At 39.9% G+C, this 27,480-nt stretch overlaps 1 protein-coding gene across 2 annotated transcripts; it reads right to left on the bottom strand.

Moving 5' to 3' along the window:
- Positions 1–91: 91 nt before the first annotated feature.
- LOC127440634 (DDB1- and CUL4-associated factor 8-like) lies at positions 92–25,613 on the bottom strand. 2 transcript variants are annotated; one of them, XM_051697354.1, is made up of 13 exons: positions 25,361–25,613; positions 24,530–24,599; positions 23,161–23,247; positions 17,346–17,977; positions 13,828–13,968; positions 13,556–13,650; positions 6,979–7,089; positions 6,752–6,882; positions 6,209–6,316; positions 5,535–5,665; positions 5,315–5,434; positions 4,784–4,900; positions 92–2,709 (listed from the first exon to the last, which is right to left on the bottom strand). In XM_051697354.1, the coding sequence occupies exons 2-13, from the start codon at positions 24,564–24,566 to the stop codon at positions 2,599–2,601; spliced, it is 1,821 nt and encodes a 606-aa protein (XP_051553314.1). In that variant the 5' UTR covers positions 24,567–24,599; positions 25,361–25,613; the 3' UTR covers positions 92–2,598. The 2 variants fall into 2 exon arrangements, with proteins under 2 accessions (XP_051553314.1, XP_051553315.1); XM_051697355.1 differs by having other exon boundaries at positions 25,483–25,598.
- Between the last annotated feature and the right edge of the window lie 1,867 nt (positions 25,614–27,480).

Raw genomic sequence — 27,480 nt, 5'->3', positions numbered from 1 at the left:
GCTGAAACAATTATATATATATATATATATATATATATATATATATATATATATATATATATATATATATATATATATATATATATATACACACACAAATCAGGACCTAATTATGACTACAATTAGCCTACCAACCCCATTACCAAAGCAAACAGCCCAGTGTAGACAAGTCTTTAGCCTGTAGATGTTTCAGACAGCTATTTTATACAAATGCTGTATGCTAATTAATACACATAACACCACTGTACATGTCAACAGCATGTAAACATTTCAAAAAGTTACTATATGACAAACTTGCTTACTAATAAACAGCACCAATGTATATGACATAGGATGCACAATTGGTGGAAAACAAATATCTTTGTTACCACCCATTCAACTACTTTAATAGATATAATTATATATAAACACTGAGTAGATATTTTATGATGGTGTGTAATCAGTCACACGGTGTATATAACTTTCTTCTGTATTCAAATGAATGAATAAATAAGGCACCTTGGTTATAAAAACAGAACAGTTTTTTCTCTCTTTTTTTACTGCACAAATTGTACATGGTTTCAAGTGAACTGAAAGAACACAATGTTAGGCAGCGATGAGACAACTCAATTATCAAATCCCTAAAAAAAGAAAAAGATATGCCAGTGATAGGATAGACATTTGGAGCAGACAAGTGAGAATGGGAAAATGAACAAAATGAAAAGGAATTCTTGTAACTTCAGTGGCAATTAGGGCTGAAATTCAGGACAAAAAAGGAAAAATACATATCCAATGTTTTCCATTCATTTTAAAAGTATTTCTGTCTTATACAATATAAATCTCTGCATCAATACCAATTAAATTTAGACACCTTTTTCAAATAGTAATGGTTGAAGATACATTTTTTTTTTACAGGTTTTATAATATTTATATATATAATATCTATTTATATTTATATATACATATAGTCATTTAAGTTAATCTTCTCATACAAAAAGAGAAAAGCTAAGAATTTATTCCCCTCACAAAAGAAGGAAAAAGGGGCAATGTAATTCAAGCTTCTTACCCCTCCCTGTATACCATTAGTGCTATCCCTCCCCTGCCATTGACCCATGCTTTGAAATAAATGATTCTTTCTTAAATGCAAGTCACAATGAGTCTCAGTCCATCCTTGTTTGCTCTTAACTAACTGCGAATCTAAATACTGACAACAGCCACCATTTTTATAAAAAATGGGTTTCAGGGGCTTAACCTTCCTCAAACAAACATTGGACCCTTACCAGACAGTTAGGCAAAGATCTTCAGGATGTGTGTTCAAACAAGTGACAGAGGAAGAAACATGGATTCAACAAATCACTGGCTCTGAGCTTATCAATATCTTTGCTCTTAATTTATTAAGAACAGGGCTGAGAAGATGATGGCAGTCCATGGAGAGTGACATTTTTAGACAGAAGAAGTTCCTGAAGAATTTCTTCAGGAACTCCATCACGTATCTCCACCCAAGAGCAAATCCAAAACCAAAAGAGCTGGTGTCAAATCTTTGTAATCAACTGTATGTCCATTATAAATTTGGGGAACTGCAGGACAAAAAAATAAAGACGTTTAATCCATTAAGTATTGCATGCCCCCCCTAAGCGCACACAAGTCTTAGAGATTCAAAACTCAAAGCAGATCCCTGATTGAAGTGCACTCAATAGCATGAGAGAGAGGAACAGAGCAAAACAGCCATCTGGGAGATCCAGAACCAGAAAAATCAATCTGGTTCATCTTGTGTCTTCAGTCAGAGCTGAGAGAGCATGACTGACCTCTAGAAGATTTGCTGTGCCCAACTTCAGCAAACACACGCACAGGAGAAGTGAACGAAGACAGGATCAGAGCGAACGGCCAGATGGCCTATGAGAGTTTATCAATGTAATGAAAAGACATAAGATTGCAGCGCAAAAATAAATCTATGCTGCAGCTCTCTCCTACTTGGTGGAGACAAATGCAGTTCAGATGAATGGAGAAATCTGATGAGCCGAGTAAAGAATGGTGCTGGTTTTTAGAATAAGTAACACTCATTGTCAGCTCAGTAATCTGACTCGCTTTGAGTTTCCATAATGTCCTGTCATGCTCCAACCACAAGTCGCTCTGAAAGACGAACCTCGAGTGGGAACGTCTATAAGAGCACAGAGAAGACTAATGATGTAAAATACTGTTCCACATCTGTGCATCACATCTGCTTCTAAGATTCAAGGTTTTGTTTTGTAGATAATCTAAGGCAGCAACCAGTAGAGGGCGATATTTCTGGAACATCTGCTGTGACAAGTTGTAAAAGTGGAAATGAATCATGTTTGTGTCTGTGTTCACATAAATCAGTGGTTATTTGTGTGTGTGTGGTTGCCAATATATTATCGCATATCAAAAATATGAATCTCATTATAATTTCTTCCCCCAGTGATGTTATTTGTGTGTGAAGCACAAAGCCAAATCCTTCACACTGTGTGTATGTGTATATAAAGCCGCGTATGTGTGTGTTTGTTGCTGGCCCTTCAGTGTCTACTGTGTACCAGTGTCTTACTAGCATGTATGTGCTTAAATATATGGCAAAAAGAGTGTGTGTGTGTGTGTGTGTGTGGCTCAGGAGGACATGCACTGGACATGGTCTGGCCCTCCATCTTCTTCGTCAGAGGTATCTGGCGAGCTCCAGGACTCATCTGCGTCGCCCTCTCCACCTTCCCCCCGGCGGGCCTTTGAGGGGCAAAGAATTGAGAAATATTTGCAATGGTGTAAATTTTTTTAACATGTATGAAGAGATCAGGTGCCTCATGTATAAAACTTTGCGCAGATTTCAACCTTAAAATGTGCGTACGCACAAAAGGCAGATTTTGTGAACGCACAAAAAAAAATGCAGATTTATAAAACCGTACAGACGCCAGAACCTGCGCATAGTTCCCTTAATAAATCCCAGCTAGCGGAAGAGTGTGGTACATGCAGGTGATTCATTCTCCACCCTGTCTCCTCCCCAAAATAACCATATATGGAGAGTACAATGCCTGTTTTTACTATGCATATCCTCATCTGCATACAATTACCATATGCATTTCACCATCCAGACACGTGATTACAGCGTTTAACGGTACAAGAAACTTTATTATAAGAGATAAGACTGTAAATGTCACATGTGCCCAAAGATTAGATGCTGCACCATGAAGAAACATTATTTATTAAAATGAACTTTTTTCAAAGAATACATCTTGAATATCCCTTGGCAAAATGTTTTTATCTTCGCAGACATAAATCTAACCTAAGCAATTTTGCTTCTCAGAAAACCTTTTAAATCGTTTTAAGGGTGATTTTATTGAGAAGTTAAATATTTAGTACATTTTGAAAAAAAACTACTGAACGGCAAATGTACCTTTCATAATGTTTTATTAGACTAGAATGGGGGTTTCATTGCAATGAGGGTCGGGATGAAGTGGAGCAGGCAGCACATTTGATGCACATTGCTGTACCTGTTTGCAGCTGTACAATACTGTTTCTCATGAGACATGTCTCTCCAACGGTCCGTTCAACTACTGAACGTCTTATAGCTACTGAGCCATTTCACGCTAGTCACAGTCAAATACGCATCACATTACAGATATTCTTTATTCAAATGCTGAACTTCTCAGTACATGATTGTAATAGAACAGAAAATATCTCAAACTAAGAAATCTTCGCTGTCATCTTTAGTTACTCTATGTTCCTTCTCTATGATGACACAGGAAAGTTCTCCAAACGCAGCGCATCACAAACCAATATTTCCCAGTTATAGCTTATATTTGAATGCTTTTTCAATTAGTTACATAAAAATAATATAGCCTACTAATGGCTTGATAACGATTACTTCTGTTTCAATTGCTTAACTACTTTTTTATTCTAAATGTGAATTAAATGAAAATCAGAATTTATAATCAAGTCTGTTCAGTTCATTATTTGTCCAGCTAGAGTCGGCAATTCACACACACCAGTAAAAGAGTGCGTACGCACAGTCAAGAGTGTCCGGACGGTGTGCACATATTTACGGTAAGTTTATTTTTTATAAATCCCGATGTGTGCGTGGAAAATTGCGTACGCACAAAATTGCCATTGAAATGTGCATACGCAATTTTCCACGCACATATCGGGATTTATAAAAAATAAACTTAGCAACGTTTATACATCAGGCCCCAGATCTTTTTATGGTTTTCCATTCCAGTTCGACAAAAGCATGAGGCCATGCTTCGGTATAGTGTAAAACTTTTCAAATTGAGTGATTAGTATATTTTGTAGCAGCATGTTTCTTTGTAAGAACTGTGTAGGCTGCACTACTGTCTCTATATAATATCTGGCGATGCATCTTTAGTATACTGAAATGGAGGTTAATAGAATAAATGACACTAATATAACTATAGACCTTATTCTCACTAGCGCCATCTTTGATTTATAATGGGAATAACAATGAGGCTGTGAGGAATAGACTTACAGTCTCTTCAATGGGCTGTACTGCAGTTTAAAGTGTTTTTGGATCGTTCCACGGACAAAACATTGATAAAATCTCTGTCCAAGAACATTCAGTATACAAAGAACTCCAGACAACATGAGTTGTGGAAAACCAGATGTGATTTAAGAGCTTTAAACAGCTTTATACTGTTCGTGCAATTTAAGAGAGTGTAAGTCTATCCCACACAGCCCTGTTGTCATTCCCATTAAAAAACAAAGATGACGCTAGCGTGAATAAGGTGAGTTTTGTGCGTTTTAATAAGAGAATATTTCAAAAACATGCTACTAATATATGACTCACTCTCTGAGGCCTTCGGTTTCTCATGTGTCTCATCAGGAACCAGAGGAGCTGTGTGTCATACTGGTCACCATGGCGAACACAGTCTTCATCACGCTCTCGCTTGTTCTTCTTCATTACCTGTGCAGCCATGATAAAATGTAAAGTTTGTATGTACTCTTGCAATTTACAAACATACTTATTAGCTCACCAAAGAAACATATAGTTTAAAATGTTTAACTTAATCTGAAATATCTTTCCTCCATCGGCAGTTTGGCTTAAATGCAAATCGTACACTGTGAACTAACCAGGCGTGACGCGACAAGAAATGGGTCTGCACTGAACACAACGTAGCGTATTCATAGCCAATCATAACATATCTGATGTTTATTATACAGGTATGTGCAGCAAGATTTTGGACCAATCTGATTTAACAATGGGAGCTGCTACAATGCAGAAACAGAATGCAAAAACCATGCGATCGACAGTACAGTATGCCGACTACTGTAAAAATAAAATAATAAGTAAAATACTCTCCTGTGGGATCGGATGTACCTCTTTAAGTCCCTTCAGTGTTGTGGGATTCTCAGCAGTCGGGGCCCACAGTTTCACATCATGGTCCAGACCACTGGTTGCTAAACCTGGGAGATGAGGATGAGGTTCTAGGCAGTTCACCTGAACAGATTAGTAGATGTGATACACCCATATCAGTCTGTAAACTGCTATGTTTCAGCCCCTGCACAGTGTTGGAGATGTAACCGTGACAGTGGCTTACCACTCCTCCCCTGTCTCCCTCCATAAATTGTACCACACGGGCAGAGTTCTTGTCCCACAGGTAGATGTGTCCACAGTCACTGCCACTTACAACAAACTCACTGCTAGGACCATAGAAGTTAACTCCCTTCACTGGTGGAGCATATTCCAATAGTAGAGGGGAAAGAAAGAGAGTGAAAATAGAGAGATGGTTAAAGGAATATTTCCCCAAAATTGAAAATTCGTCATCATTAACTCACCCTCAGGTTGTTCCTAACCTGCATTACTCTCTTTCTTCGGTGGAACACAAAAGGAGATGTTATACAGGATACGAACTTCAGTCACCATTAACTTTCAATGTATGAAAAAATAAAATAGTTCACCGAAGAGAGAAAGTCATACAGGTTTGGAACAACGTAAGTGAATAAATGCTGAAATAATTTAATTTTTTGGGTGTACTATCCCTTAAGGACTACATTGCATTATTCATATTGTTTATAAACTGTATGCAGAAATGTTTTACTGACATTTCTTATATGCCACATACTGCAATAATAGTATACGAATATTTGACTATAAAATGTTAAGATAATTTTAGCTGATCTTTACAATTAAAAACAAAACAACAACAGTACACCGTCTTTGTTCACGAGAGCTAATTGTCTCTTTTTTTCCCTGTAGATGTGAGACGTGTACCTGTGGCATTGTTGCGGTGACCCTTGTATCTCCTGCAGTAATCCGCCCCATCACTGTGGCTGGAGTCAAAAAGGTAAATGTCCTCATCGTTGTAACTTACCAGCAGCTCTGAAAAACAGTTAAACCATGACTAGAGATGCACACTCACTCGAGGTAAAATAAGTGATGCAGTCATGACAGTAAAACAAAATTACTTTTTGGATCTCTGTAGAAATGAGTGCATACAAACAAGTGGACACTCAAGCAGCATTTTCAAGTAAGGTTGACATTCACATGGACTAATATCCATTAAATGATTAAAAACTCTTCGGAGGCCTACAGGATACCCCTACCCCCTAAAATAAAAACTCATCGAATCTGCACAAATCATGTAAGTGACATATTTTGAATTTGAAATGGTCTGTTCCGCCAAAAGGTAAGTAGTTTGCATCCCTGCATGACACACCAAATACTGATAGAATAAGTCATGTAAAAGGTATTTTTTAATCATAGCCATACAAACCATTTAAGAGTCACATTCTGAGGCAACATTAAGTGTGTTACCTGAGCCATCATGGCTGTACACTAAACAGGTGATATTTGTTTTGGACTCGCTGGTCAACAAGTGAGATGGACAAAACTTCTTCAGCACGCCATTATTAACGTTTTCATTTATCTTTCTCTGGTCATAGATCCTAACACATACAAAAGGCAAGGAGAGAGAGTACCAGTGAGTGATGCAGGCTGACAGTGTGATGACTTCAGAATGTCAGTGAATGTGTTCGTCTCACCTGACATACTGGTCTCTCCCACCCACAGCAAAGTGATGTGTTTTGTCTGGGTTCACAAAGATGGTGTACAGCCCCACCTTCTTTTCACCTTCTTTCACCACCACCAGTTTGCTGAGAGATTGAAAAAAAAGAGAAATTGTTTTTCCAATACAGCAGTATTTACATACATCATGATGGCACCGCGGATGGCCGCCTCGGTGTGGAGCGCTCCTATTCTTTTGTTGTTTTTGTTTGTTTGTCCTGTGTTTAGTAATCTGTTTCCAGTCAGTTCTACCAGGGACGAACTGCTGAACATTCGGCAGCATATACCAGACAATCTTTTCCCGGTTTTTGAATATTCGGATGCTTTGCTGGACATTTTAGTTGGAGGCGCAGCTTTGCTGTTCATGAGATGCAGGCGAGGGAGACGAGCTGGCATGCTGGTCAAGCTCCGTCGGCATGGCTTTCGAACAGCCCTGCCAAGCATTCAAATCAGTGCAGTCAAGGTATGTGTAAGCATACTTGGCAATAAAGCTGATTCTGATTTATATACGTTTCACTTAGAACTTATGACAGAACATCAATCTAACCCATTTGTTTCTTTAAAATGCACACTAATGTTTGAAAGTCAACCTCAAATAATTAACCCTTGTGTTATGTTTGTTTTGTGCCAACACTTTTTGTGTTCCTGGTCAAAAATGACCGGCCCACTAAGATCGTTTATAAATCCCTCTTATTGTCACAAGATATGCATTAGATCCTTTTATCAACTTCTTTTGTAGTAATTATTAGAGTTTGTTTTTTTAAATATTTTTATTGATAGGAGGATTAAATTTAGCTTATACCAGGCCACTGGGGGGCGCTCTCTGCGGAAAACAAAACATAATAATAATAAATTAAGTTAATAACCACTTACTTGATCTGAACAAAATAGGTGTCATATTAAAGCTTAGGATCTGGACTTTATAATGCATATAGCTGATCCTACCAATTCTTAAAGAATGCTTTTTAATTTGCTGACAAATAAGAACAGGTTCGATCTCATCATTTACAAATTTATCATCACAACAAATATATTCAGAGTTGGTAAAACCATAAAAAAAGATGATAGCCATGTGTTATATATCGTTGGAAAGGTCTCAATTAGTAGAATGCAATGAACAAATTTATTTCACTCAGAGGCCAAAATGTAGTGAGTATTAGTGTACGAATTTCCTGCTGACATACATCAATATAATAAACAGGAGTGGCTTTTTGTCATGTTTTTCCTTATAACTTCCTGAAACATACATATAACATAGACAATTACATAGCATAACTTACAGCAGACTATCCCGATTCAAACGACACAACATAATATGATAAGTAGATCTTGAAATATTCCTCAGAGTGTACATGGAAACATGATGCACAAAAGGGTGATTAAATAAAAAAAAATAAAAAAAGTCATCCAGGTCAAAATGACTAGAACACAACATAAGGGTTAAAGAAACATCACATCAGTTTATGTGTTCAGAGATTTGTTTGATTTTTTTTATGTTTTTGGGGATCTAAAGAGGTACAACCTGGTTGTTAAAAGATTCTAGTTTGACTACCACACCTGGAGTTTCAAGTTCGAATCCAGGGCGTGCTGAGTGACTCCAGTCAGACTTCCTAAGCAACCAATTGGCCTGGTTGCTAAGATGGGTAGAGTCACGTTGGGTTAACCTCCTCGTGGTCACTATAATGTGGTTCTCGCTCTCGGTGGGACGCATGGTGAGTTGTGCGTGGATGCCGTGGAGAATAGCGTGAAGCTTCCACACGCGCCAAGTCTCCGTGGTGATGCGCTCAACAAGCCACGTCCAGGAGAAGCGATTTATCTACAGAGTCTGCAGTTGCATGTAAGTGTGTTTATTTCATTGTTTTACTTTGTTGTAAATTAGTATTCATTACTAGACTTTTGTTTACTGGCTTGAACTCGCATCGCTTAAACATGTGTTGGTGTGTGTGCTGTTTTGTTTTGACTTGTTCCAGGGTATTCACTGCTAGATTTACAGTTGTTTGTCCAGTGTGTGTAAAACCATTGTTGTTTTAGTGTCTATAAACACTGCTTCACTTGTTTTAGAGTATTATTTATTGCTAAAGTGTAGCATAATTTATTTGCAGTGTACTGAAGTCGCGTTGTTCTCACGCTGTTCACCTCGCACGACCCGTAGTTTCAGTTGCCCACATGACTAGCTTTGTGCTAAGTAGCATTAAGGCATGTCCTGCTTTTTTCACTGTACGGCTCGTTAGCATTGTGTATATATTTGACGTGAATACTGACGCGGAAGCGGCAGCGGAAGTGGTAGCCCTCATGTAAAGCCCTTCTCGTGTAAAGACCAGCGAGTCTACCTGTGCGAGTCCACCAAGCAAGGACACCGACAAGGCGCCACTCACCATAGCACTTAAGTATCTTCTAATTTTATCTCTTTTCTTATTTTCCTTGTACATACAGTACTAACATGTCTACTTCACGAATAACATATGCCTTCAAGCACATCCCTGTTATGTTACAGACCGTTTACACAATATAGACGCAAGACAAACCGCAACCCACACAACCTACGGCCACTTTGCACTTCAGCACCTGCTCCGCTCTCTTTCTCAGTGGGATTCTGGAACTGCCAGTCAGCTGTGAACAAAGCGGACTTCATTCCAGCCTTTGCCACACAGTCCACCCTCAGCATCTTGGCACTGACAGAAACATGGATATGTCCAGAGGATAAAGCAACACTTGCTGCTCTCTCCAACAACTTCTTCTCTCACACCCCTCGACACACCGGTAGGGGTGGGGGAACAGGTATGCTCATTCATAACAACTGGACTTTTTCACCACACTCTTCTCTATGTAACAATACTACTTTTGAATTCCATGCTATTACTACAATGCAACCCACAAAAATACATGTTGTTGTCATTTATTGCCCTCCAGGTCAGCTGGCAAACTTTCTCGAGGAGTTGGATGTCCTGCTGTCCTCCTTCCCGGAGGATGGTAGCCACTTGTGGTTCTTGGAGATTTCAACATACACCAAGACAAGCCCCAGGCCACTGAACTGAATGCTCTTCTGGCCTCATTTGACTTGGAAAGACTAAGCACCACAGCAACTCACAGATCGGGCAACCAGCTGGACCTCATTTTTACACGTAACTGTACCAACTCAAATATTCTTGTTACTCATTTACATGTCTCTGATCACTACTTAGTTCAATTCAACATGACTCTCCCATCTACAATAAAACAGACTCTACCTTTGGTTTCCTTTCGCCGTAACCTCTGTTCTCTTTCACCCTCTCGCCTTTCCACTGCTGTCTCTACCTCTCTTCCCACACAAAATGTATTTTCCACCCTTGATGTAAACACTGCCACAGACACACTAAGCTCTACTTTAACAACCTGTCTAGACATCATCAGTCCTCTCTCCTCAAGGCCAGCACGTACTACACCACCCAGCCCCTGGCTCTCTGATGTCCTTCGTGAACATCGGACTGACCTCAGGGCAGCTGAGAGGAGATGGCGGAAATCTAAAGATCCAGTAGATCTAGGCAAGTATCAGTCTCTGCTTGCAACTTTTTCAGATAACGTTAAATCTGCAAAAACTTCCTACTACCAGAGCAAGATCAACAGCACCACAGACACTCGCAGCTTGTTTAGAACTTTCAACACGCTTCTCTGTCCTCCCTCCTCCTCACCTGACACATCACCGATAGCAGATGTCTTCACCACACTTTTTACTAATAAGGTTACAACCATCAGCAATACATTCTCAGCATCTCACCTTGTCAAACACCCGTTTCCTGTATGCAACCCCTCTGTCTCTATGTTCTCTCCTCTGACTGACACTGAGGTCTCTAAACTCCTCCTCTCCAACCACCCCACCACCTGTTCCCTGATCCCATTCCTTCTCACCTCCTCCAGGCCATCTCTCCGTCCAGCTTACCTGCACTCACTCACATAATTAACACATCTCTACTTACAGGCATTTTTCCCACTACATTTAAGCAGGCTCGAGTAACCCCGCTGCTGTAGAAACTCGCACTTAACCCCACACAAATAGAACACTACAGACCAGTCTCTCTCATCCCATTCATGGCAAAAACACTTGAAAGGGCAGTTTTCAATCAAATCTCTGCCTATCTCTCACAGATCAAGCTGCTGGATGACAATCAGTCAGGCTTCAAAAGTGGACACTCCACCGAGACTGCTCTGCTGTCTGTCACCGAGTCGCTGAGATGGGCGAAAGCTGAATCCAGATCATCCGTCCTGATTATACTGGACCTTTCTGCAGCCTTCGACACAGTCAACCATCAGATCTTACTCTCCACCCTCTCTTTGCTGGGCATCACAGGAACTGTGCTAGACTGGTTTAATTCCTATCTCTCAGGTAGGTCCTTCAAGGTAGCCTGGAGAGGTGAGGTGTCCAAGTCACATCAGCTAATTACTGGGGTACCTCAGGGCTCAGTGCTTGGGCCACTTCTCTACTCTATATACACATCATCACTGGGACCCATCATTCAGGCACATGGTTTCTCTTACCACAGCTACGCTGAAGACACGGAACTCTACTTGTCTTTCCAGCACAACGACACCACAGTGACTGCTCGAATATCTGCCTGCCTGGCAAACATCTCGGCCTGGATGAAGGAACACCACCAGCAACTTAACCCAGCCAAGACCGAACTCCTTGTCTTTCCAGCCAACCCTGCTGTTGAACACAACATCACCGTGCAGCTGGGTGCAAAACGGTCAGAAATCTAGGGTTAACCATCAATAACAAACTAAATTTCACAGACCACATCTCAAAGACCGCAAGATCATGTAGATTTACACTCTACAATATCAGGAAGATAAGACCCTTCCTCTCTGAACATGCCACACAACTTCTTGTTCAGTCACTTGTCATAACTAGACTGGACTACTGTAATGCTTTCATTGCAGGCCTGCCTGCATGTGCAATTAGACCCCTCCAAATGATCCAGAATGCAGCAGCACGTCTGGTCTTTAATCAACCAAAGAGAGGGCATGTTACACCACTCCTTGTCTCTCTTCACTGGCTGCTGGCTGATGCACGTATCAAGTCCAAGCCCCTGATGCTGGCATACAAAACAGTCACTGGGTCTGCTCCAGCATACCTAAAATCATTTCTGCAGAGCTACGCACCCACTAGAAGTCTGTGGTCAGCTAAGGAACGTCGCCTTGTTGTACCAACACAAAGAGGCACCAAAACACTTTCCCGGACTTTCGGCTTCATCATACCACAATGGTGGAATGACCTACCCAAAATGACTCGCTTTCTGTCTTCAAAAAATGGTTAAAAACACATCTTTTCCATGAGCACTTAACCAGTCACTAAAAAAAAAAAAAAAAAAAAAAAGTCCTTGTTGCACTTTAATCTGTTTTGAATGCTATTCTGATGCTAGTGAAACTTTGTAATATGGCACTTTTCGTACCACTGTCTCCTAAAGATGATTCGCTTATGTGTTCATCTATTGTAAGTCGCTTTGGATAAAAGCATCTGCCAAAGGAATAAATGTAAATGTAAATAAGATGCGCGGATTGATGGTCTCAGATGCGGAGGCAACTGAGACTCATCCTCCGCCACCCGGATTGAGGTGAGTCACTATGCCACCACAAGGACCTAGAGTGCATTAGGAATTGGGCATGCCAAATTGAGAAAGAAAAAAAAAAAGTTTTTCTAATGTTTATAAATGATATATATTATGGTCTTTTTGGCTTTTTGCCATTTAAATTTTTATAGTAGAGAGAAGACAGGAAATGAGAAAAAAAAAGGGAAAAAGTACTGGAAATGTTGCAAGTTAATCAAACACATTCGCATCTGGGCTGCAGAAAAAGTCGATAAAAGTAGGACTTTTCTCTCCTGAATAATATTACTTGCAAATTTCATTCATATAAATCTTTTTCAGGGAGATGTCAAACAAAAACGTGAATGGAAAAGAGGCTGTGAGGGATAAAAGTACAGTGTGTTCAATGAACCTTGGAGTCAATTATTCAGCCGACAAACACTGAAAATGTCTTTCCAAACCATTTTCAGTAGACAAAATGTTTTTGTTGATGTGACCTATGACTTTACGGAATTGCAACAGATTGAACAAACTGTACATTTATCCCACAGCATTGTTTTCAGTCGTGTTAAATTAAATATGGTGTCTACCCTGACTGCTGTCCATAAATGCTATTAGAAACTTGTAAGAAGAATGTCAAAGTGTACAGTATATAATGGTTACTAACCATCATAATTTTATAACATTATTTCAACAAGCACTCTTTAAAACAAGCGATTAGCACTCCAGTTAGTTGTTGCTCATACAGGGAAAAAGAAAAAAAGCCTTGTATATTGGAAATGTGAAAACTACAGCTTTTGCGTAACCCATTTAAGCCATGAGACCTGTGACAAAAGCTTCCACTGACTCATCTAGCCGCTGACACAATTCTTTGTAAGTTATCTAATCCCTGCCAATGTTCACATTCACTGGTGTCACTCCACTGAAGTACTGCTATTCTTTTTCTCTGGCAATCTTAGGGTTGTTTGTGACACTTGTGACCCAGCTTTCCACTTACTCAGCAGGTCTGTCTAAACGCAGGTCAATGCCGAACACCACTGCGTCTTCACCGGCAGAAAGGAAAGAGCAGGGAGAGTCTGGCTCCAGCGCAAGCTAAGACAGCAATAAACACATCTTACAGTTATCACATGCATTCACAAGACTCTTAATTATGATCTCTATGAATCGGTTGCCATAAACCAATAAAACAGGTTCTGATTTTCCACATAAATCTGTTCCATGTTCACATATTTATGTCCACAAAATAAATAAGAATGTTGTTGATCATACCTTATGTGCGGCACCTTTGTGCTGGGCCACTTTTTTGGTGTTTTTGCAACGTTGTGTAGCAGAAAGCTCAGCCACTCTGATCTGTCCATCTCGGGCACACATGGCCAATGTGGAGTCACCACTGTGTGGGAGGAACTTTGCCTGGGGAAAAGAATAAAAAAGTGAAGATAATGCACTGATTCACACTTTTTAGGTTTAGAAATGTTAAAGGAATATTCAGAGTTCAATACAAGTTAAGCTCAATCGACAGCGTTTGTGGCATAATATTGATTACCACAATAAAAAATAAAAATAAAAAAAAGAAGTGAAAATCTGTGTAACAATGAGGCACTTACAATGTGAGTGAATGGGCCAATTTCTGAATGTTAAAATACTCACTGTTACAAAAGTAAATTCACGAGACATAAATAATATGCGTGTAAACATGATTTTAGTGTGATAAAATCGCTTACTAACCTTTTCTGTGTAAAGTTATAGCCAATTTTACAACTAAAATTGGCCCCCATTCACTTCCTTTGTAACTCACTGTAACACAGATTTTTGCTTTTTTTAAAGAAAAGGAGGGACGAGTCGGAATACATTTTTGTGGTAATCAACATTATGCCACAAATGTTGTCGATTGAGCTTAACTTCTTTTAAACTGGGAATATTCCTTTAAACTTTTAACCTTTTACAAGTTTTCTCTTGACATTTTAAACTTAATTTATTTCAGTGGAGTTCAACACAAAAAAGGTTTCTGTCCAACAATGATTACCTACCTAATTCTGGAGCTGTGCTGTTACAATCATATATTGTGATTCTTTTTCCCGCAATACTGTATCAATACTTTAGACACTAGTTTCATTATTTCATATAATTTTCTAGTTTCATTCATCAAACAGATTGTCTAAATATGGCATTTCTGATTTCTGAAAATGAAAAATCATTCGCTTGAAAAAAGCGCCATTTGATAGAGATCATACACCTGATAACATTAGAGTAAACATAATTGTTCATAACGTCTTATAACACACTCACTATGATGCTGTGAACTCTTTATTTACTATAGCTTTTACTAAGACCTGAATTAATATGTAAATTAAAGTTATCAGCTTTAATTTACATTCGAGCAAATGTAGGTGTCCTTGCTGATGTTATACATGTTTTTTGTTGTTTTTAGGGCTGACAGTTTAATCCATAGCATGCTCTTCTTGAGATTTATTAAAAAAGAAAAAACACTGCATGTATCCTCTTCTCTATGTACCTTTTGTCACTATTACAAGTGGACTGGCAACAAGGTTTTCCTATATAATTCCACTTAAAACTACTCAAACACACATTACTCCCGTTGACTCTTGTTGGAAAAAAAAGCAAGCGCTTGTCAGAGAAATGGTGCACGGCAACCGCTGCTACTTAGTAAGACAGGATTTAAGGCAGGGCTTAGTGCAGTTAAGCTATCATGATGCATTGCAATGTTTTGAATCATGAGGTAGTTGAAGCAGGGTTGCTGCAGAGTTTTTAAAATCAAATTTAAGACTTTTTAAGACCTTTTTCAAGACCTGAACAGATAAAATGAATACTGTATCTCCATACCAAAACAAACCCACTAAAATCACAATCTAAAAAAAGTTTAAAACACGTTTTCCACAAATATATCACATTAAAATTGGTTTATGTACCATTATATAAATAAATACAGTTTAGAGGTTGACCAATATTGGATATCGCTGTGTGATGGAGAGCCTGTTAATCAGTCTACATCAGAGGATTTTACTGTGTTTAAAGGACTTATTTATTGTTTTACTCGCCAATTTTCAATATTTATTGGGGGTTTATTGTGCAAATGTTTTATCAGTCCTATTTATTGGTTTTGTTTTTAACTCTCATTTTAACTCATTCTTATGTATTATTCAAAGATTTGTATTTAAGAATGGGGAGGTGAGGGTTAATTTTATTTAAAATAATGGTTTGTTCCAATTAGCAAAGGTGGGAAAATTGTGTATTTAAACCAGCCGCCATTAGGGAAAGTAAGATGGATGACAAGTGTTTGAGCAAATGGACAAGGTTATGCCAGAACTGATTGAGTGCAAATATACTCCAGCCTCCATTGTTTAGGGAGGGGAGTAGGTACTGCTCTTAGTACCTGAAACAGGTCTAGTTTTTAGACTGGATTTTTTAATTAACTTTTCACTTTAAATGCTAAAATACACTGGGGACTCTTATTTTGAAATGTAAGCGCTTCCCTGTTTCTAGCTGCTCATTCAAACAGATAAGGGAAATAAAATGTGCACTTCTACAATATTCTACAACGTATTACAATATAAACAATTACAAATAAACTGTCATATTTCCTTAACACTATACCATCATCATCATGAGTTTGTGAACTGCTCTGCAACAGCTGGAAACACTCAAGTCCTCACAAGATACTTAGCGCTACCTAATTCAAGTAATCACGTAAAAGATGTAACAAAATGTACTGTCAATAAACACTGCTAAACTGGATTTACTACTAAAAATGAATGGAAATCTGAACAAATATCCAAAGCCTCAGAGGCACAGATGATTCCCAAGCATGCTTTTCTAGCTTGTTTGTAATTCATTTTCAAAAGCTCTAAAAGCCCCCTTCAGCCACACCAAAGTAGAGCTTAAAGGAATAGTTCACCCAAAAATGAAAATTCTGTCATGATTTACTCACCCTCCTGGCATCCCAGATGTGTATGACTTTCTTTCTTCTGCTGAACAAAAATGAAGATGTTTAGAAGAATATCTCAGCTCTGTTAACAGGTCCACACAATGCAAGTGAATGGGTGCCAAAATTTTGAAGTTCCAAAACTCCACATAAAGGGAGCATAAAAGTAAGCTATAAGACTCCAGTGGTTAAATCCATGTGTTCAGACACGATATGATAGGTGTGGGTGAGAAACAGATCAATAGCTGCATTCGAAAACAGGAAAATGCTGCCTTTGTAGGCTGTATATGGAGGCAGGATGAAAATGAGGTGCTTTTCAAATTGTCTGGAGACCAGTTTTCTAAGAGTTCAATTCATTCAAAACAGCTGTCAGTGAAGCCATTAACTGATTAGGCAGCAAGGCAGCTGCCTACGTTTTCGAATGCAGCAAATATTTAAGTCATTCTCCTCCCTGCCCAGTGGGGGGCGATATGCACGAAGAATGTGAATCACCAAAAACAGATGAAGGAGAAAGTGAAGGAAAAAGGACTTTAATATTGATCTGTTTCTCACCCACACCTATCATATCACTTCAGAAGATACAGTATGTATTTAACCACTAGAGTCATCTGGAGTAATTTTATGTTGCCCTTGATGTGGATTTTTGAGCTTCAAAATGTTGGCACCCATTCACTTACATTGTAAGGACCTACAGAGCTAAGATATTCTTCTAAAAAACTTTGTGTTCAGCAAATGAAAAAGTTATACACATCTAGGATGGCATGACGGTGAGTAAATGATGAGATCATTTTCATTTTTGGGTGAACTATTCCTTTAACTGAGGCAATCATGACCTGAGCTTCCACACCTGAAAGACATTGCTCTTATGGCCACTGTCAAACTCTAGCTCTGCTCTTCTGCGAGCCCAGTCCCAGATCACCACACGGAGGTCGTCACTGCCCGAAGCCAGGCGGGTGCCGGAGGGGTTAAAGTGGAGGGTGTTCACGCAGCCCGTGTGTCTCTCCAGGCGGCCCTGCAGTTCCAGCCTCTGGACGAGACCTCGCGCCCCACACACACTCTTCACAAACTGTTGCGAGTCACGGCCAATCTCTCGGGCACGCAGTGAGGGTACCGCACGCCATGAAGGGCTACTCAGGTCACGCAGGTCTGCTCCCAGCCATGCCTCCATGGCTTGCTCATCTTCTTCCTCTACGTCCTCTTCCTCCTCCTCTTCTTCGTCGTCATCTTCCGAACTAGAAGAGTGACGCGTGGCTCCCCCGCTGGGTCGGTTTCTCTTCCTAGCGGATCGCCTTCCTGCATCTTTTCCCCTCTCTCTCTGCCCCCCTTCTTCACTCTCTCCTTCTTCCGTTAGGGAGTACAATCCACTGCCATCCATGCTGTCTGTGTCCTCCTCTTCTCCAGGCCCCTGCTTCTGTTCAGAGTCTGCCATCGGCCTGTCCTGACCACCCTCACCTCCCTCTGGCGCTGAACTCAGATTTGCTGTCAAAAGAAAACTTGAACAGTTGGTGGAGTAATGCTTATTTATATATAACTCGGTCAAGATGACACCAACATTTTCCACATTATACATACTGTATATTGTCATTATCTCAAAATAAACATTATGTGCACTATGTCGGCTATTTTATTTAAATTACTTTAAATTAGACCGCAGATAGATACAAGAGACTAGAGGTCTGCATGGGCCTTAAAAAGGAAACCCGAACCCGACCTGTACCTGAGACCGTGTGGCCCGACCCAACCCGGCCCGAATGATACCGTCAGATTATAAGCCCGAACCCGACCCAAAAATGCTCACTATCATTATAATTTCTTCTCCTAGCAAGAACTGTTGCAGCTACATTTTTTATGTAAGCATATAGGCAACATTCGTAACAATATTGAAATTTCAGTACACTAGAGCAGAAGGGCAAAAAAAGCAAAGCCTTACCGTTTATATGCTGAAACTTTTCTTGGTGCAGAGCAATCTGGAATAATATGAAACAATGCAACAGCCTCCTCTATGCAGCCTGAACTTGTTCAGAACATTGAATCTTTGAGACACCTGCGCTAAAAACTATCTAGACACAGCACAAAGAATGAAACAGAGCAAATTTGACAAGTTCTTTTTTTTATTTTCTTTTTTTTATTTGGAATGCCCAATTCCCAATGCACTCTAAGTCCTAATGGTGGCGTAGTGACTCGCCTCAATCCGGGTGGCGGAGGATGAATCTGGGAACGTCAACCCGCGCATCTTATCACGTGGCTTGTTGAGCGTGTTAAATGCAGAGATATAGCGCGTGTGGAGGCTTCACGCCATCCACCGCAGCATCCACGCACAATTCACCACGCGCCCCACCAAGAGTGAACCACATTATAGCGATCACGAGGAGGTTACCCCATGTGACTTTACCCTCCCTAGCAACCGGGCCAATTTCAAAATCAAAATCAAATCAAATCAAATCACTTTATTGTCACACAGCCATATACACAAGTGCAATGGTGTGTGAAATTCTTGGGTGCAGTTCCGATCAACATAGCAGTCGTGACAGTGATGAGACATACGCAAATCTACAATAAACATCAAATTAACACAACGCAATTTAAACATCTGATATACATAATTACACAACTTAAAACATCAAATTAACACAACACAATTTAAACATCTGTTATACATAATTACACAACCTAAAACATCAAATTAACACAACACAATTTAAACATCTGTTATACACAATTACACTCAACAATATACAATAATAACATACATTGCACAGTATACAATATGCTGTTTTTGTTTTTTTTTTTGTTTTTTTTGTTTTACTATATAGATACTATATAGATACACATTATTCAATAAAAATTAAAATATATATGAAAAAAGTATATATATAGAATGTACAGTATTGTACTGTATTGACATTCAGGCTGTCGGTTGATAGTCAGTTGTTAAGAGAGACATAATATAATGACAGTAATATAATTTATGACAGTCCGGTGTGAGATAAAAGAGTAATAAAGTGCAGGGATGATGTATTTTGATCGTGGGAGATCAAGAGTTCAGAAGTCTGATTGCTTGGGGGAAGAAGCTATCATGGAGTCGGCTGGTGCGGGTCCTGATGCTGCGATACCGCCTACCTGATGGTAGCAGTGAGAACAGCCCATGGCTCGGGTGGCTGGAGTCTCTGATGATCCTCCGAGCTTTTTTCACACACCGCCTTGTATATATTTCCTGGAGGGAGGGAAGCTCACCTCCGATGATGTGTTTGGCAGTTCGCACCACCCTTTGCAGTGCTTTGCGGTTGTGGGCAGTGCTATTGCCGTACCAGGCGGAGATACAGCCAGTCAGGATGCTCTCCACAGTGCTGGTGTAGAACCGTGTGAGGATGTGGCGGTTCATTCCAAACTTCCTCAGCCGTCTCAGGAAGAAAAGGCGCTGATGAGCCTTCTTCACAACGACTTCAGTGTGGACGGACCATGTGAGTTCCTCAGTGATGTGGACACCCAGGAACTTGAAGCTGCTGACTCTCTCCACTGGTGCTCCATTGATGGTGATGGCACTGTGTTCTCTGTCTTTTCTTCTGAAGTCCACCACAAGCTCCTTTGTCTTACTGACGTTGAGGGAGAGGTTGTGCTCCTGACACCAGTGTGTCAGAGTGTGCACCTCCTCTCTGTAGGCTGTTTCATCATTGTCAGTGATCAGACCTACCACCGTCGTGTCATCAGCAAACTTAATGATGGCATTGGAGTTATGTGTTGCCACACAGTCATGTGTGTACAGGGAATACAGTAGTGGGCTGAGAACACAGCCCTGCGGGGCTCCAGTGTTGAGGGTCAGTGATGAGGAGATGTTGCTGCCTATTCTAACCACCTGGCGTCTGCTTGACAGGAAGTCCAGGATCCAGCTGCACAGCGAGCTGTTTAAGCCCAGAGCCCGGAGTTTCTCATCAAGCTTGGAGGGCACTATGGTGTTGAATGCTGAGCTGTAGTCTACAAACAGCATTCTCACATAAGTGTTCTTTTTTTCCAGGTGTGAGAGAGCAGTGTGTATTGTAGATGCAATGGCATCATCAGTGGAGCGGTTGTTACGGTAAGCAAACTGCAGCGGGTCAAGATTGAGTGGTAATACAGAGCAGATGTAATCTCTGATTAGTCTCTCAAAACATTTGCTGATGATGGGGGTCAGAGCAACAGGACGCCAGTCATTTAAACAAGTTATTTTCGATTGTTTTGGAACAGGCACAATGGTGGATGTTTTAAAGCATGTGGGGACTACAGACAAAGAGAGGGAAAGGTTGAAAATGTCCGTAAAAACACCAGCCAGCTGGTTCGCGCACGCTCTGATGACGCGGCCCGGAATGCCGTCTGGACCCGCGGCTTTGCGGATATTCACCCGTCGGAAGGATCGGGTTACATCCGCTACAGAGACGGAGAGTGAACTAACCTCTGTAGCTTCGGCCGTGAGAGCTCTCTCCGCGAGGGCGGTGTTATTTCCCTCGAAACGAGCATAAAAAGTATTTAGCTCATCCGGTAGAGAGGCAGCGGTGTTCATGGCGGAGTTTTTATTCCCTTTAAAGTCCGTGATGATGTTAATTCCCTGCCACATGCTTCTAGAGTTGGTGGTGTTAAACTGTCCTTCAATCTTACTCCTGTACTGGCGTTTTGCTGTTTTGATAGTTTTTCGGAGGGCATAACTGGCTTGTTTATGCTCCTCCGCGTTCCCGGAATTAAAAGCGGAGGTCCGCACATTAAGTGCTGCGCGAACATCGCTGTTGATCCACGGCTTCTGATTCGGATAGATTCGCACAGTTCTGGTCGGAATCACTTCCTCTACACACGTTCTGATGAAGCACATTACGCTATCAGCGTAAAGCTCGATGTCGTCATCAGAGGCGGACCGGAACATCTCCCAGTCCGTGCGATCAAAACAGTCTTGTAGCGTAGAGTCTGATTGGTCCGACCAGCACTGGATCGTTCTGAGGGTGGGTGCTTCCTGTTTCAGTTTCTGCCTGTAAGCGGGCAGAAGCAGAATGGAAGAGTGGTCCGATTTGCCAAATGGTGGGCGGGGGAGGGATTTGTAGCCATCCCGGAACGGAGAGTAGCAATGGTCCAAAACCCGGTCCCCTCGTGTGTTGAAACTAATGTGCTGATGATATTTTGGTGCGACTGATTTTAAACTGGCTTTATTAAAGTCCCCGGTCACAATGAACGCGGCCTCAGGGTGCGCGGTTTCCTGCTCACTTATACTCCCATACAGTTCCTTGAGTGCCCGGTCTGTGTCGGCTTGTGGGGGGATGTACACAGCAGTGATAATGACCGCTGTGAATTCCCTCGGTAGCCAGAATGGTCGACACAGAAGCATAAGAAATTCCAGATCAGGAGAACAGAAAGACTTGATAGAATGTATGTTCCTCTGATCACACCAGGATTTGTTGATCATAAAACATACACCACCTCCTCTAGTTTTACCTGAGAGGTCTTTCGCTCTGTCCGCTCGGAGCATGGAGAACCCCGCGGGTTCAATGGCTGAGTCTGGAATCTCCGCAGACATCCAAGTTTCCGTAAGGCAGATAACGCAGCAGTCCCTCGTCTCTCGTTGGAAAGAGATCCGCGCTTTCAGCTCGCAGAGCTTGTTATCCAGAGACTGAACATTTGCCAGTAGAATAGTGGGTAGCGGGGGTCGATTTGCGCGGCGTCTTACTCTGATGAGAACGCCGGCTCTGTTTCCCCTTTTCCTCCTGCGTTTCCGCGGCCGTGCTGCCCAGACAAAGGGCTCCGCTTGCGTGTTTGTAAACAGCGGATCGGCATTGAGGAATGTGAAGTCCGGTTTACGGTGTGAGATCGCTGAGCCAATGTCCAAAAGTGTTTGTCTGTCGTAGACAATAAGGCAGGCAACATCCAAGACAAAAAACATAAGAATTGTAAACAAAACAAACAAACCATTGCTAAGTTGTGTCGGAGCTCGCAACGCAGCAGCCATACTCGGCGCCATCTTGAGTCCTGTTTGGTTGTTTAGGAGACCTGGCTGGAGTCATTCAGCACGCCCTGGGATTCGAACTAGCGAATTCCAGCGGTGGTAGCCAGCATATTTTACCACTGAGCTACCCATGCCCTTGCAATTTTAAGTTCTTTTTAACCTGACATGGTGTTTAAAAAGTGCTGGTCCTGCGCGAGTTGCTGAAGAAACAGCGAGACGAGGTGCAACAATCAAAGACATTCGTCCAGCAAGTTTACATAGGAAAACAATGGGAAAACAGAACAGATGCGCGCAAAAACACGTTCGATGTGAACGGCCCCTAACTCGTCCGTTTGCATGTGTCTGTAAGTGAGAGCGTGCGCGCGAAACAAGATTGTTTTTTTATTAATTACAAACCCGACACGAACTCCTACTTGAAAAACTGACCCGAACCTGGCCCGAAACCCGTTGGGTTCTCGGGTCCCGTCAGGCCCAGGTCGGGTTGCAGACCTCTACAAAAGACATGAAAATAGTACTACATAGCAAATCGGTTGTCTGTGACAACAGTCAACTACACAGTTTAGTGGATATTAGGCCTGTTCAAAAATATTTAACTTCAGAGTGCTGCATTTTAAACTCCATTCCAATCATTACTATTCCATTCCTTACAACAACAATATACTCTATTATCACATACGAAAGTATTATGTATTTGGGTCCATACCTGACTCTGTGCTGGAATGGGCCTCTGGTGCTGCAGATGCATCCACGTCCCCTCTTCCTTTTCCAGGTTCTGGATCATCAGAACCACCTGGTAAAACAAGACCCAGATTGCAAACATAATGGGAAAAGCAGCTAACACTTAAAGGAATAGTTCACCCAAAAATGAAAATTCTCTCATCATTTACTCACCCTGAGGCCATCACAGATGTGTGACTTACTTTCTTCTGCTGAACACAAACTAAGATTTTAAGAAGAATATCTCAGCTATGTTGGTCCATTCAATGCAAGTGAATGTTGGACAGAACTTTTAAGCTAAAAAAAGCATATAAAGGCAGCATAAAAGTAACAAACGACTTCAGTGTTTTAAATCATGTCTTAAGAAGCGATATGATACGTGTGGTTGAGAAACATATCAATATTTAAGTCTTTTTTTTTTTTTTTTTTACTATAAATGTCCACTTTTACCTCCACTTCTACATTCTTCTTCTTCTTTTGTTTTTGGCTATTCTGATTATTCGTGCATATCGCTTCCTACTGGGCAGGGAGGAAAATTTTAACAAAAAAAGGACAACTATTGATCTGTTATTCACCTATCATATCGCTTCAGAATACATGGATTAAAACACTGGGGCCATATTGATTACTTTTATGCAGCCTTTATGAGCTTTTTGGAACTTCAAAGTTCTGGTCACCATTCACTTGCATTGAATGGACCAAAAGAGCTGAGATATTTAAAAAAAAAAAATCTTAATTGTGTTAAGCAGAAGAAATAAAGTCATATACAGTACTGTGCAAAAGTCTTAGGCACATGATATTTTTCACAAAAACATTAGTCTTTAAATCGTTATTTTATTTATTCTGCTTTTAGTGTATCAGGAGGAAATATCAATTTTAGATTTCAACATTCCATTTGCAAAAAGAATTGAATAAAAGAAGAACAAAGAGCCTTAACAGATGGCATGGCCCCCATAGAGCCCAGATCAAAATATCATTGAAAAAAAAATGAAAAAATAAAAAATAAAAAAAACAACTGTGACTAGGTGTACCTAGGAGAATTGGTGCTATTTTGAAGGCAAAGGTTGTCACATCAAATATTGATTTAGCTTTTTATGTTTACTGGACTTTGTATGACATTAATTGATTAAATAAAAACTATTACTGGCATTATTTTTGAAGATATCCTCACTATGCAAACATTTTTCACAAGTGACTAAAACTTTAGCACAGTAATGTATATCTTGGATGACACGGGGGTGAGTAAATTATGAGAGAATTTTAATTTTGGGGTGAACTATTCCTTTAATTATACAGGGGAAATTGAGACAACAAATTGCAAATGATGAAACAAAAACAAAGCGATTTGATCTCACCATTTGGGACACTGGCATTAACATCTGTATTGCTCATTCTGTCAGACTGTCTCTTCTAGCAGAAGAGACCCTGGAGAAACAAAAGAGAAGAGAGTTTACGTAACCAGTGGACGTTCAATTCATTACACACACAGTCCATTTCCATCTGAAAGACTATATATTTCACAAGCATCCAAGACATGCAATCTTTTCTAGACGTCTGATCGAAATGCATGCCTACCGTTTGATCAACACAAATTAAGATCTGCATTTTGACACATTTCAAAGGTGCTAACTCCCACTCGGACAAGATCCCTTACATCTGCTAACCTTGGCAAAATAAGTCGATTAACAGCTGGCACGATAAACACTCGCCCCTGATCGCAATACCCATGACATTACCTTGTACAGTAACAACTGCAAACGACCCCTAGATAGCAACTCGGAACTGTGTGTGCATTAGTGCCAGTGCAACATAACAACTTGGCAATGCGCAGTAAACAGGCTGCGACTAGCTAGTGTGCTAACTAATCTTAGCATTGCTTTTGTGGCATTACCCTGGTCAAAAATAGAAAAGCTGCTGGCTAGTTTTGCAAGCTCACACGGCTCAGTAGCTTGCCAAGCATGTTGTGACTCTTCAGTGCGAACAAAGAAAGAGAGATTTCCAAGATTGTAAAGTCGTCCCAATGAGCAAAAATAATGTAATATAAAGTAATATGTCATGTGTAAGAAACATGCGTTCAGGGTGTCAATTATTGCCATGTTATGAGTCCTGTCGCAAGCTGTCAATATGTAAACATTGGCCGTGGCGAGAAAATGGAGAGCTAACTAGCAAGTAGCGAGCAGTGTTACCTCTACTGTAGGCCTAAAGTGTCCGCACTTGTTAATCTTCTGCGCAGATTTCCCCTTCCTTCACCTGCGAGTCAAGCACAAACACACGCACACCACATCAGTGAAAAGTGCCCTCAACTCACTGGCGACCCGAAACCTCCCGCAGTTTAATGGTCACGCTTGTGGCCGTGCTCGCCGTGTTTATGTTTTGACAGACCTGCTTCGTTAACACTTCTGTTTTTTTCCTTTTCTCTTTCCTTTTTTTCTCTATTTCTTTTTCCGGCAAACACGCTTGTTCTCCGGAAGTTGGTCTGGATTCATCAACGTGCGGCTCTTTATTACAGCGGTAACAAGACAGACGCGATGAATTACTTATGTTCAGGCTAAAAATACACCCCTATAAAACCAAAGGACATTTTGATCATAAACTAATGATGAATATGCAAAGTATGCGATTGATTTGTATATTTATAATATTAATAATAAGAAAAAATATATAACATATTTACATAAACATAAGGTCAACAATTTGGACATATGTTGATAATAATAATAATAATAATAACAATATATTTTAGTATTTATTTCATTATTATTACTATTCAATACATTACATAATAATAATAATACATTTTATTATTATTATTATTATTATTATTATTATTATTATTATTATTATTATTATCTTTATCAAAATATGTCCAAATTGTGGACCTTATGTTTATAGAAATAGGCTATGTTTGTTCTTATTACTAAAATTATAAATATACAAACCTATCGCATATATTGCATCAGTAATTGGTACATTTAAAAAAAGGTATGAGCAAAATATATTTATGAAAAATAAGCACTGCAATTATTGCACTGGCAAATTAAATAGCAGTTATTGATGATGATGATAATAATAATAAGAAGAAGAAGAAGAAGAAGAAGAAGAAGAAAATATAACCTGTTTATATAAAAACTGAAGGTCCCCAATGGACATATTTTGATAATAATATTAATAATAATATATGATTATTTTTTATTGTTATTAGTATTAGTATTAATGATGAATAAACTAATATATGTTGTAATTTCTAGGAACTTTGCTTTGAACAAAAGAGAGAGAGAGAGAGTGAGAGAGAGAGAGAGAGAGAGAGAGAGAGAGAGAGAGAGAGCGAGAGCAGGGGCGTGTTTTTTCCAGATGAGAGATACAGTCCTCTGCATAATGTTCTCAGTTCATTTGTTCTGACATATTTTCAAAGCACTCTTAACAAAACAAAACAAAACATCCTATTACACTTTGGTTTTCCAGATTGACGCTAAAACCCACGACACCAAAAGGACATTTTGCTTCTCCCAAAACTATGAGTAAGGTGAGTGTTTTTTTACTTTTTATTATTTAAAGTCTGTGATAAGCCCTTTAGAGTATAATGTGTAATTTAATTTTTAACATAAAGCATGAAATCTCGCATTTAAAATAATATTCCGTACATTGAGGAAAATAGAAAGATAAATGAAATATTATCTGGCCATTCAAATCATTTTATACCATGTGAATTATGTTCAAAAAAGGGATTTTTGAGTTTGAAATATCTATATTAGGGGTAGAGTAAAAAGATTATGCCTCAGTCATCCCCTCAAATTTCCCTCTTTAAAGATGAAGGATAAAGCAAGGGTAAAAGCAAGTGAAATTTACAAGTGCCTTTTACCCAATGAAAAAGATCATCTTTATCTTCATTTCCCTGCTTTAAACTGAAAGTGACATAATAATGGTACTTTTTATTCTTTATGTGCCTCCCATTAACTGCCAATTAATAAGTGGCTCAGAGGAGCTTGACCTTGGTGATATGAGCTTGGCTAATTAGCAGATGGAGATTGTGCCGTGAGGCTTGTGTGTATCAGTGATCTGTGAGGGTGAAAATAAGTGCTGGCTGAGGTAATGTAGCACAGAGAATAAGTACTGGGCAACATCGTGAGCCAGCTGGCAAGATGGGGTCTTTTCTTTTTAATCATCAGCATGTCTTGAAGTGTGAAAAGTCGTACCTCTATAGTACTCATATGACCTACTTTGTGGCAAATTTTAAGACAACAAATAAACCAACAAAAAAAAAAATGGTCAAAGTAAAAACACTCTAGAGACAAACGTTGTCATGTTT

Source organism: Myxocyprinus asiaticus, chromosome 5, assembly GCF_019703515.2.
Source record: "Myxocyprinus asiaticus isolate MX2 ecotype Aquarium Trade chromosome 5, UBuf_Myxa_2, whole genome shotgun sequence".
Classification (NCBI taxonomy): domain Eukaryota; kingdom Metazoa; phylum Chordata; class Actinopteri; order Cypriniformes; family Catostomidae; genus Myxocyprinus; species Myxocyprinus asiaticus.
The sequence above is the reverse complement of the archived record's forward strand: the minus strand, read 5'-3'. Positions and strand labels throughout refer to the sequence as shown.

Excerpts from the sequence above, each read along its gene's own strand:
- LOC127440634 (XM_051697354.1), bottom strand. The coding sequence starts at position 24,566 with ATGAGCAATACAGATGTTAATGCCAGTGTCCCAAATG. Across the intron at positions 23,248-24,529 it reads TAATGCCAGTGTCCCAAATG|GTGGTTCTGATGATCCAGAA; the intron begins GTGAGATCAAAT and ends TTGTTTTACCAG. Across the intron at positions 4,901-5,314 it reads CACTGAAGGGACTTAAAGAG|GTAATGAAGAAGAACAAGCG; the intron begins GTACATCCGATC and ends ATGGCTGCACAG.